The sequence below is a fragment of the Mytilus galloprovincialis genome, unplaced genomic scaffold (genome assembly GCF_965363235.1).
Source record: "Mytilus galloprovincialis unplaced genomic scaffold, xbMytGall1.hap1.1 HAP1_SCAFFOLD_380, whole genome shotgun sequence".
Taxonomy (NCBI): domain Eukaryota; kingdom Metazoa; phylum Mollusca; class Bivalvia; order Mytilida; family Mytilidae; genus Mytilus; species Mytilus galloprovincialis.
This window is the reverse complement of record NW_027468280.1, coordinates 1-13,253: the sequence shown is the minus strand read 5'-3', so window position 1 is coordinate 13,253 and position 13,253 is coordinate 1. Positions and strand designations below refer to the sequence as shown.

Sequence of the window (13,253 nt, the reverse complement as noted above, 5' to 3'; positions counted from 1 at the left end):
GAAAGAACATAATAATAGAATTGTACATAATTTTGAGATTTTTTTTCGGCACGAAAAGAAGAAAATGGGGGTATTGGATCTGCGAATCTGATTAAGGTATGGCAACCGTGGATACAGTTATTTTTTGAAGACATACCGAGTATTGCAGAAAATGAATTATTTGTATTTTGAACATCAGAATCAAAAGTTATGACACATACAAAAATGTGTTCCCGTAGGTAATTTTTTCTCTAGTCTATGGCTGCGCGCATCTGTTTTCTGTCAACCAATGAAAATGAAGCATTTGTTAAAAGTAGCAAAGTAGGTCAATCCGATTTCTCGCCATTGTCCCCCATATATAAAGAATAGCGTTTTGTGGACGAAAGTAACTATTCAGTATCTGAATATCAATCATGCCAGCTAAAGGTGTTGCAAGCAAAGGATCCAAGAAGGCCGCCACTAAGGCAAAGGCCGCAAGGTCTACTGACAAGAAACGCAGGAGGAGAAGGAGGGAATCCTACTCTATCTACATCTACAAGGTATTGAGACAAGTTCACCCGATACCGGTGTCTCAAGCAAAGCCATGTCCATCATGAACAGCTTTGTCAACGACATTTTCGAGAGAATCGCCGCCGAGGCTTCAAGACTCGCCCACTACAACAAGCGATCAACCATCACAAGCAGAGAGATCCAGACCGCTGTACGTCTTCTCCTGCCCGGTGAACTCGCCAAGCACGCTGTCAGTGAAGGCACAAAGGCCGTCACAAAGTACACAAGCAGCAAATAAGCTGTGTACTTGGTCCATTTTCTAATATCAACGGCCCTTTTTAGGGCCACTCAAATATTTCGAAAAGAGCCTCTAGTATTGTCAATTTTTCCCTTTGTTAAATAGCCCCTAAATGATACAAATATAGCCATTTCTCAAATAATTACTGTTTAATTATATAGTATTTATTATAAATAGATTATTAAAATATAAATGGATTATTAAAATAGAATACATTACTTAAAAACAAAGTAAATACAGTATTTGTAATGGGTGAAAATATGCGTGAGAGAGAGGGAGAGAACGTTCAGTGTTGTATAAGTAAACACATAAATCGTGTATAAAATGTAATGTTTTGTATATAGACTTTTGTTACATATATATGATATCATTTGTGCCACATATTTATTATAAAATAAACATAAAATATATGTGTTTACATGGAAAAAATACAAAAAAATAAAATGTTCTAATATGTCTTGCCGAATCCCATGTTTAAAAGCCGGTCGCTGATTGGCTAAAAAGACATTGTCTCCTTTGTTGTCATTGGCTAATAATTTCATTGTTTTCATTTTTAGTAGGTCAATCCGATTTTGTCGTAAGTTGTGTTAAATACGGACTGTTTAGTCTGTGGAGGGTATATTCAGTTTTGAACGAACTCTGAAATACACACAATCATGTCTGGACGTGGAAAGGGAGGAAAAGCGAAGGGAAAGGCAAAGAGTCGGTCATCAAGGGCCGGACTTCAGTTCCCCGTGGGCAGAATTCACCGTCTGCTACGCAAAGGCAACTACGCCGAGAGAGTTGGAGCTGGTGCTCCAGTGTACCTCGCCGCCGTTCTTGAATATTTGGCCGCTGAGGTGTTGGAATTGGCAGGTAACGCCGCCAGAGACAACAAGAAGACGAGAATCATCCCCCGTCATCTTCAGCTCGCCATCCGCAACGACGAGGAATTGAACAAGCTCTTGTCCGGTGTCACCATCGCACAGGGAGGTGTTCTGCCAAACATCCAGGCTGTTCTTCTGCCCAAGAAGACTGGCAAGGCTGCCAAGTAAATGTCTTTATAAAAGACTTACTCACAACAACGGCCCTTTTTAGGGCCACTCAAATAATTCCGAGAGAAAGTACCATTTTCATTGATTGTCAATAATATAATATGATATAATAACATAAAATATCCCTATATTTTTATTATAGTTAATTTAATTATTAAATTGATATAAAGTGCTCAATATAAAGTTCTCACATATAATCATATAATAAACATATATAATGTGATATGATATGATATCATATAATAACTTCTGAATCAAACTTTATAATATATAATATATGTATATATGTAATGAATATAATAATAATAATAATAATAATAATAATAATAACAATTACAACAGCCATAACAATAATAATACGTTTATAAATTAATTCACGTACACGTCATAATAGAAACGACGTCATTAAATAACGTTACGTTACTTATGGTAACAACGGGATGAGGTTGTGTTAATTCAAGTAAGACTTTAATTATATTTTATTACACTAATAATGTTATGTAATCCAGTACAGTTTATGTATGTTATGCATGTGCATTATATGTCTACATTATATATGTATATGTAATTAATATTACATAATGTATTATGTATTATAAGTGCATTATATACTTTAAGGCGAGTGTAAATGTAGGGTTAAGGGTTTAGGGTAGGGTTAGATATCAAACCATCAGCCATACATAAAGCATACATGTAATAGGGTTAGGGTTAGGGTTTACCAAAAAATATAGGGGATTAAGGTATAATTTCTACATATTCCCGATATTTCTGTACGCCAAAAGAACCCCTTAGGAACCTGTTAGGAAACAATGTTTAAAATCTAACGAAAGAAATAGAGATTTATCTCATTTTGTTAGTAAGATACATTTAATGTTCACTAAAAACGGTGTTTGCGATTAAGTGTGTTTTGTACTGACGCGTTTTTCTGAAATTGTAGAATAAGTTTCCAGCTAATTCTTAAAAATACCTTTTGCACGTCAAGATGACATCATATACAAGTGAAAAATTGTAATTTACATTGACTTCAATAGTTTTCTTATAGGGAATATCGAGTTTCTTCTGTACGTATGTTGAACTCGAACACCATTTCTGCCTATTTCGCTCACTTTGGAGACTTGTCATTTTTTCATCCTTATATGTATACGGTAAAAAATCAGTTTATCATATGCGGAAGAATGTTCCCTTTAATTTGATACCAAACACTTATATTTATATACATATACAATAATGAAAAAGTTGAAATATGCGATACCGGGGAAACACAAATATAGAAATTACATTGCGCGCACCTGACTTATTTCCATCCGGTCCGCGCGCATATTTTTCGCGCTGACCTACTTAGCATATATTGTACTGACAGGGCCGCATTGAATCATTCTTCGCTAGAATTTTGTGAAATCAAAAGCACAAGTATGACTGACACTGCACCAGCACCAGTACAGAAGGCTAAGAAGGCTGCCAAGCCAAAAAAGCCAGCATCACACCCTAAATATGGGGAAATGATTGCTGCAGCTTTGGGGGCTTTGAAAGAGAGGACTGGATCTTCAAGACAGGCAATTTTGAAATACATCACTGCCAACTACAAATGTGGTGATAATCTGACTGCCGTCAACTCTCACTTGAAAATGGCTCTTAAGGCTGGAGTCAAGAGTGGAGCACTGAAGCAGTACAAGGGAACCGGCGCCTCAGGATCCTTCAAGCTCGGTGAAACTAAGAAGGCAGCAAAGAAGGCCGCCAAGCCAAAGGCAGCTAAACCAAAGAAGGCAAAGACACCAAAGAAGAAAACCGCAGCAAAGAAGCCGGCAGCCAAGAAGGCAGCGACACCAAAGAAGGCTAAGGCCGCCAAGAAGCCAGCAGCCAAGAAGGTTAAAACACCAAAGAAGGCCGCAGCAGCTAAGCCCAAGAAAGCAGCCAAATCACCAAAGAAGGTGAAATCAGCTAAGCCTAAGGCAGCCAAGAAGACACCAAAAAAGGCAGCAGCTAAGAAATAAACTGGAAATCATTACTTCCAAAACAAAACAAAGGTCCTTTTCAGGACCATACCAAATATTTCGAAAGAAAATGTCATTCAATATTGTCATGTGAATCATATATTTAACAAAAATAATCCATTTATACTTATTATACATTCTAAATAATATAATATATGATAAATTAATATAATATATGATAAATTAATATAATATATGATAAATGAGTTTCTATGATGGATTATAACAGTAAATAAGGTGGATTAACAGTAAATTACCCATATGTTTTGGCAAAAATGTCCATTTTTTTTTTGGTTTACAAGTATAAGAGTAATGTACTGAAGTCTATTCTTATAAATGATAAGTCTGCTCATATAAATAAGAAGGAAAAATATCTGTTGTAAATATTGAAATAGAGAAATGGTCATATTTTTTAACATTCACCTCAACAAGCCAAAACATGGCAACATTTTCAGAAGTGAAACATAGATATTGCTGTATTTTCTAATGAAATATATATAGGAAACAGTGAATGTATCTATAGTTAAAGACAATATATCATAACGGACTGGAAAAATGTGTATTTTCATATAAATAAGAGGAAAATGAAGTGAGAAAAACTGCAAAAATCTTGTTACTTTTTACATTTTCAAGCAGAAAACGGGATATAAAAGCTGCTCTCTGATTGGTCGAGAGCACTTGTCTCCTTTGATGTCATTAGTCCAATTACTATCCGATTTTCGAGTCAAGCTCGGCTTTTTCACGGCAGCCAATGACAGGGCGGCGGGCTTGGGAACGTATTTAGGTGACAGAAAAACCATCTAGAAATCATTGTATCGTTCTACATTCAAAATGGCAAGAACAAAGCAGACAGCTAGAAAATCTACCGGAGGAAAGGCTCCACGCAAACAGCTGGCCACCAAGGCAGCTCGCAAGAGTGCACCAGCCACCGGCGGTGTTAAGAAACCACACAGGTACAGGCCAGGAACCGTTGCTCTCCGTGAAATCAGACGTTACCAGAAGAGCACCGAGCTTCTCATCAGGAAACTTCCATTCCAGCGTCTTGTACGTGAAATCGCTCAGGACTTCAAGACTGATCTCCGATTCCAGAGCTCAGCTGTGTTGGCCCTGCAGGAAGCCAGCGAAGCATACTTGGTCGGTCTTTTTGAAGACACCAACTTGTGTGCCATCCACGCCAAACGTGTCACCATTATGCCAAAGGATATCCAATTGGCACGCCGCATCCGAGGTGAACGTGCTTAAGTGCCTTATTTGGCCTTATATCATAAAACGGCCCTTTTTAGGGCCACAAAATAATTCCGAAAGAAAGCCCTTCATGTAATTGTCAAATTTCCTTCATTCTTGTGATATATGAACAAAAGTCCAGTTAAATAAATATATATAAATATCATGTAAATATATGTAAGTAACGTGCAAAATATATGTAAAATATACGTAAATATATGTAAAATAAACGTTAGTAACATGTAAAATATATATAAATAATGTAAATAAAAAAACATTATATGAAATTAATGATGTTATATCATGCTAACAGTAAGTTGTGTAGCAGTTTGTGCATTAAGTGCCACTAAAAGCGAAAATTGCCAAAAAAATAAAAAAAGAAATTTCCGAATTATTGAACGGAAAGAAGAAAATGGGTATCTATATTTCTAAGACAGAGCCTCGGATGGGACATGATCTTTACATATTCTCAATGTATATATGCCCGGTATTGCAGAAACGCAATAGCAAAGTCGATAGCAAATCAAGTTTTCAAAACAACACGTTTTCAAAACGGTCGTCCAGATGGTGCATTCAGAGTTCAAAATGAATAAAATCGGCTGTTATGTTAAACATATACGCAATGATGTGATATTATGCCATTATATACACATTAGACCATGCTAGAATTGTTAATGTTCAGTCAGAGGTAGAATATTATCAAAGAAATGACAGAAAAATCATGAAAAATCATGTTCAGAAGCCTGCGATCGGGCAAAATGGCTTCAGCCAATCAGCGACCAGTAGGTCAGAATTTTGCAAAACTTGTGAAAGTAGGTCATGTCGGTATGTCGAGCATATATAAAGCACAACACACTCAAATGTGTGTATCTTCAGTCATAACTCTGATCTGAAAACATGTCTGGACGTGGTAAAGGAGGAAAAGGTCTAGGAAAGGGGGGCGCTAAGCGTCACCGAAAGGTTCTTCGTGATAACATCCAGGGTATCACCAAGCCAGCCATCCGTCGTCTTGCTCGCCGAGGTGGTGTAAAGAGAATCTCAGGTCTCATCTATGAGGAAACTCGTGGTGTCCTTAAGGTTTTCTTGGAGAACGTCATCCGTGATGCCGTCACATACACCGAACACGCCAAGAGGAAGACCGTCACAGCCATGGACGTCGTCTACGCTCTTAAGAGACAAGGCAGAACCCTCTACGGATTCGGCGGTTAAACACCAATTCGTGTTTGATAACAAAAACGGCCCTTTTTAGGGCCACACAATTACCTCGAAAGAAGTATTTTTCAGAATTGTCTAAAAACAAAAGTAATATATATATATTTAAGTCCAATAAAACATACACTCCCATATAAGTAGATATGTATACATAACATAATATGTATCTATACACTATACAAAATGTTAATATTTTGATAATAATGTAATTAAACACATAAATAATGTAAAAAGTACTTTTATATAAGTTTTTATTACTTTATTTTTTTTTTATTATCTTATTATTCTTTATTAATAATATCTGATTTTGATATCCAAATATATGATTATACAATAAAAAAACATATCTATATACATTAAAGTTGTATTAGAACATTACATAACCCTAAAGTTAACATTTATTGTGATGAAAGAACATAATAATAGAATTGTACATAATTTTGAGATTTTTTTTCGGCACGAAAAGAAGAAAATGGGGTATTGGATCTGCGAATCTGATTAAGGTATGGCAACCGTGGATACAGTTATTTTTTGAAGACATACCGAGTATTGCAGAAAATGAATTATTTGTATTTTGAACATCAGAATCAAAAGTTATGACACATACAAAAATGTGTTCCCGTAGGTAATTTTTTCTCTAGTCTATGGCTGCGCGCATCTGTTTTCTGTCAACCAATGAAAATGAAGCATTTGTTAAAAGTAGCAAAGTAGGTCAATCCGATTTCTCGCCATTGTCCCCCATATATAAAGAATAGCGTTTTGTGGACGAAAGTAACTATTCAGTATCTGAATATCAATCATGCCAGCTAAAGGTGTTGCAAGCAAAGGATCCAAGAAGGCCGCCACTAAGGCAAAGGCCGCAAGGTCTACTGACAAGAAACGCAGGAGGAGAAGGAGGGAATCCTACTCTATCTACATCTACAAGGTATTGAGACAAGTTCACCCCGATACCGGTGTCTCAAGCAAAGCCATGTCCATCATGAACAGCTTTGTCAACGACATTTTCGAGAGAATCGCCGCCGAGGCTTCAAGACTCGCCCACTACAACAAGCGATCAACCATCACAAGCAGAGAGATCCAGACCGCTGTACGTCTTCTCCTGCCCGGTGAACTCGCCAAGCACGCTGTCAGTGAAGGCACAAAGGCCGTCACAAAGTACACAAGCAGCAAATAAGCTGTGTACTTGGTCCATTTTCTAATATCAACGGCCCTTTTTAGGGCCACTCAAATATTTCGAAAAGAGCCTCTAGTATTGTCAATTTTTCCCTTTGTTAAATAGCCCCTAAATGATACAAATATAGCCATTTCTCAAATAATTACTGTTTAATTATATAGTATTTATTATAAATAGATTATTAAAATATAAATGGATTATTAAAATAGAATACATTACTTAAAAACAAAGTAAATACAGTATTTGTAATGGGTGAAAATATGCGTGAGAGAGAGGGAGAGAACGTTCAGTGTTGTATAAGTAAACACATAAATCGTGTATAAAATGTAATGTTTTGTATATAGACTTTTGTTACATATATATGATATCATTTGTGCCACATATTTATTATAAAATAAACATAAAATATATGTGTTTACATGGAAAAAATACAAAAAAATAAAATGTTCTAATATGTCTTGCCGAATCCCATGTTTAAAAGCCGGTCGCTGATTGGCTAAAAAGACATTGTCTCCTTTGTTGTCATTGGCTAATAATTTCATTGTTTTCATTTTTAGTAGGTCAATCCGATTTTGTCGTAAGTTGTGTTAAATACGGACTGTTTAGTCTGTGGAGGGTATATTCAGTTTTGAACGAACTCTGAAATACACACAATCATGTCTGGACGTGGAAAGGGAGGAAAAGCGAAGGGAAAGGCAAAGAGTCGGTCATCAAGGGCCGGACTTCAGTTCCCCGTGGGCAGAATTCACCGTCTGCTACGCAAAGGCAACTACGCCGAGAGAGTTGGAGCTGGTGCTCCAGTGTACCTCGCCGCCGTTCTTGAATATTTGGCCGCTGAGGTGTTGGAATTGGCAGGTAACGCCGCCAGAGACAACAAGAAGACGAGAATCATCCCCCGTCATCTTCAGCTCGCCATCCGCAACGACGAGGAATTGAACAAGCTCTTGTCCGGTGTCACCATCGCACAGGGAGGTGTTCTGCCAAACATCCAGGCTGTTCTTCTGCCCAAGAAGACTGGCAAGGCTGCCAAGTAAATGTCTTTATAAAAGACTTACTCACAACAACGGCCCTTTTTAGGGCCACTCAAATAATTCCGAGAGAAAGTACCATTTTCATTGATTGTCAATAATATAATATGATATAATAACATAAAATATCCCTATATTTTTATTATAGTTAATTTAATTATTAAATTGATATAAAGTGCTCAATATAAAGTTCTCACATATAAATCATATAATAAACATATATAATGTGATATGATATGATATCATATAATAACTTCTGAATCAAACTTTATAATATATATATTATATATATGTATATATGTAATGAATATAATAATAATAATAATAATAATAATAATAATAACAATTACAACAGCCATAACAATAATAATACGTTTATAAATTAATTCACGTACACGTCATAATAGAAACGACGTCATTAAATAACGTTACGTTACTTATGGTAACAACGGGATGTGTTAATTCAAGTAAGACTTTAATTATATTTTATTACACTAATAATGTTATGTAATCCAGTACAGTTTATGTATGTTATGCATGTGCATTATATGTCTACATTATATATGTATATGTAATTAATATTACATAATGTATTATGTATTATAAGTGCATTATATACTTTAAGGCGAGTGTAAATGTAGGGTTAAGGGTTTAGGGTAGGGTTAGATATCAAACCATCAGCCATACATAAAGCATACATGTAATAGGGTTAGGGTTAGGGTTTACCAAAAAATATAGGGGATTAAGGTATAATTTCTACATATTCCCGATATTTCTGTACGCCAAAAGAACCCCTTAGGAACCTGTTAGGAAACAATGTTTAAAATCTAACGAAAGAAATAGAGATTTATCTCATTTTGTTAGTAAGATACATTTAATGTTCACTAAAAACGGTGTTTGCGATTAAGTGTGTTTTGTACTGACGCGTTTTTCTGAAATTGTAGAATAAGTTTCCAGCTAATTCTTAAAAATACCTTTTGCACGTCAAGATGACATCATATACAAGTGAAAAATTGTAATTTACATTGACTTCAATAGTTTTCTTATAGGGAATATCGAGTTTCTTCTGTACGTATGTTGAACTCGAACACCATTTCTGCCTATTTCGCTCACTTTGGAGACTTGTCATTTTTTCATCCTTATATGTATACGGTAAAAAATCAGTTTATCATATGCGGAAGAATGTTCCCTTTAATTTGATACCAAACACTTATATTTATATACATATACAATAATGAAAAAGTTGAAATATGCGATACCGGGGAAACACAAATATAGAAATTACATTGCGCGCACCTGACTTATTTCCATCCGGTCCGCGCGCATATTTTTCGCGCTGACCTACTTAGCATATATTGTACTGACAGGGCCGCATTGAATCATTCTTCGCTAGAATTTTGTGAAATCAAAAGCACAAGTATGACTGACACTGCACCAGCACCAGTACAGAAGGCTAAGAAGGCTGCCAAGCCAAAAAAGCCAGCATCACACCCTAAATATGGGGAAATGATTGCTGCAGCTTTGGGGGCTTTGAAAGAGAGGACTGGATCTTCAAGACAGGCAATTTTGAAATACATCACTGCCAACTACAAATGTGGTGATAATCTGACTGCCGTCAACTCTCACTTGAAAATGGCTCTTAAGGCTGGAGTCAAGAGTGGAGCACTGAAGCAGTACAAGGGAACCGGCGCCTCAGGATCCTTCAAGCTCGGTGAAACTAAGAAGGCAGCAAAGAAGGCCGCCAAGCCAAAGGCAGCTAAACCAAAGAAGGCAAAGACACCAAAGAAGAAAACCGCAGCAAAGAAGCCGGCAGCCAAGAAGGCAGCGACACCAAAGAAGGCTAAGGCCGCCAAGAAGCCAGCAGCCAAGAAGGTTAAAACACCAAAGAAGGCCGCAGCAGCTAAGCCCAAGAAAGCAGCCAAATCACCAAAGAAGGTGAAATCAGCTAAGCCTAAGGCAGCCAAGAAGACACCAAAAAAGGCAGCAGCTAAGAAATAAACTGGAAATCATTACTTCCAAAACAAAACAAAGGTCCTTTTCAGGACCATACCAAATATTTCGAAAGAAAATGTCATTCAATATTGTCATGTGAATCATATATTTAACAAAAATAATCCATTTATACTTATTATACATTCTAAATAATATAATATATGATAAATTAATATAATATATGATAAATTAATATAATATATGATAAATGAGTTTCTATGATGGATTATAACAGTAAATAAGGTGGATTAACAGTAAATTACCCATATGTTTTGGCAAAAATGTCCATTTTTTTTTTGGTTTACAAGTATAAGAGTAATGTACTGAAGTCTATTCTTATAAATGATAAGTCTGCTCATATAAATAAGAAGGAAAAATATCTGTTGTAAATATTGAAATAGAGAAATGGTCATATTTTTTAACATTCACCTCAACAAGCCAAAACATGGCAACATTTTCAGAAGTGAAACATAGATATTGCTGTATTTTCTAATGAAATATATATAGGAAACAGTGAATGTATCTATAGTTAAAGACAATATATCATAACGGACTGGAAAAATGTGTATTTTCATATAAATAAGAGGAAAATGAAGTGAGAAAAACTGCAAAAATCTTGTTACTTTTTACATTTTCAAGCAGAAAACGGGATATAAAAGCTGCTCTCTGATTGGTCGAGAGCACTTGTCTCCTTTGATGTCATTAGTCCAATTACTATCCGATTTTCGAGTCAAGCTCGGCTTTTTCACGGCAGCCAATGACAGGGCGGCGGGCTTGGGAACGTATTTAGGTGACAGAAAAACCATCTAGAAATCATTGTATCGTTCTACATTCAAAATGGCAAGAACAAAGCAGACAGCTAGAAAATCTACCGGAGGAAAGGCTCCACGCAAACAGCTGGCCACCAAGGCAGCTCGCAAGAGTGCACCAGCCACCGGCGGTGTTAAGAAACCACACAGGTACAGGCCAGGAACCGTTGCTCTCCGTGAAATCAGACGTTACCAGAAGAGCACCGAGCTTCTCATCAGGAAACTTCCATTCCAGCGTCTTGTACGTGAAATCGCTCAGGACTTCAAGACTGATCTCCGATTCCAGAGCTCAGCTGTGTTGGCCCTGCAGGAAGCCAGCGAAGCATACTTGGTCGGTCTTTTTGAAGACACCAACTTGTGTGCCATCCACGCCAAACGTGTCACCATTATGCCAAAGGATATCCAATTGGCACGCCGCATCCGAGGTGAACGTGCTTAAGTGCCTTATTTGGCCTTATATCATAAAACGGCCCTTTTTAGGGCCACAAAATAATTCCGAAAGAAAGCCCTTCATGTAATTGTCAAATTTCCTTCATTCTTGTGATATATGAACAAAAGTCCAGTTAAATAAATATATATAAATATCATGTAAATATATGTAAGTAACGTGCAAAATATATGTAAAATATACGTAAATATATGTAAAATAAACGTTAGTAACATGTAAAATATATATAAATAATGTAAATAAAAAAACATTATATGAAATTAATGATGTTATATCATGCTAACAGTAAGTTGTGTAGCAGTTTGTGCATTAAGTGCCACTAAAAGCGAAAATTGCCAAAAAAATAAAAAAAGAAATTTCCGAATTATTGAACGGAAAGAAGAAAATGGGTATCTATATTTCTAAGACAGAGCCTCGGATGGGACATGATCTTTACATATTCTCAATGTATATATGCCCGGTATTGCAGAAACGCAATAGCAAAGTCGATAGCAAATCAAGTTTTCAAAACAACACGTTTTCAAAACGGTCGTCCAGATGGTGCATTCAGAGTTCAAAATGAATAAAATCGGCTGTTATGTTAAACATATACGCAATGATGTGATATTATGCCATTATATACACATTAGACCATGCTAGAATTGTTAATGTTCAGTCAGAGGTAGAATATTATCAAAGAAATGACAGAAAAATCATGAAAAATCATGTTCAGAAGCCTGCGATCGGGCAAAATGGCTTCAGCCAATCAGCGACCAGTAGGTCAGAATTTTGCAAAACTTGTGAAAGTAGGTCATGTCGGTATGTCGAGCATATATAAAGCACAACACACTCAAATGTGTGTATCTTCAGTCATAACTCTGATCTGAAAACATGTCTGGACGTGGTAAAGGAGGAAAAGGTCTAGGAAAGGGGGGCGCTAAGCGTCACCGAAAGGTTCTTCGTGATAACATCCAGGGTATCACCAAGCCAGCCATCCGTCGTCTTGCTCGCCGAGGTGGTGTAAAGAGAATCTCAGGTCTCATCTATGAGGAAACTCGTGGTGTCCTTAAGGTTTTCTTGGAGAACGTCATCCGTGATGCCGTCACATACACCGAACACGCCAAGAGGAAGACCGTCACAGCCATGGACGTCGTCTACGCTCTTAAGAGACAAGGCAGAACCCTCTACGGATTCGGCGGTTAAACACCAATTCGTGTTTGATAACAAAAACGGCCCTTTTTAGGGCCACACAATTACCTCGAAAGAAGTATTTTTCAGAATTGTCTAAAAACAAAAGTAATATATATATATTTAAGTCCAATAAAACATACACTCCCATATAAGTAGATATGTATACATAACATAATATGTATCTATACACTATACAAAATGTTAATATTTTGATAATAATGTAATTAAACACATAAATAATGTAAAAAGTACTTTTATATAAGTTTTTATTACTTTATTTTTTTTTTATTATCTTATTATTCTTTATTAATAATATCTGATTTTGATATCCAAATATATGATTATACAATAAAAAAACATATCTATATACATTAAAGTTGTATTAGAACATTACATAACCCTAAA

General features: G+C 36.2%; 2 protein-coding genes across 2 annotated transcripts; both read left to right on the top strand.

Moving 5' to 3' along the window:
* Positions 1-3,212: 3,212 nt before the first annotated feature.
* Positions 3,213-3,791, top strand: LOC143061534 (putative histone H1.6). The gene has a single exon (XM_076233759.1). The coding sequence runs from the start codon at positions 3,213-3,215 to the stop codon at positions 3,789-3,791; it is 579 nt and encodes a 192-aa protein (XP_076089874.1).
* A 6,057-nt stretch (positions 3,792-9,848) lies between these two features.
* LOC143061533 (putative histone H1.6) lies at positions 9,849-10,427 on the top strand. Its single transcript, XM_076233758.1, has one exon. It carries the CDS (start codon positions 9,849-9,851, stop codon positions 10,425-10,427), a length of 579 nt encoding a protein of 192 aa, XP_076089873.1.
* Positions 10,428-13,253: the final 2,826 nt, after the last annotated feature.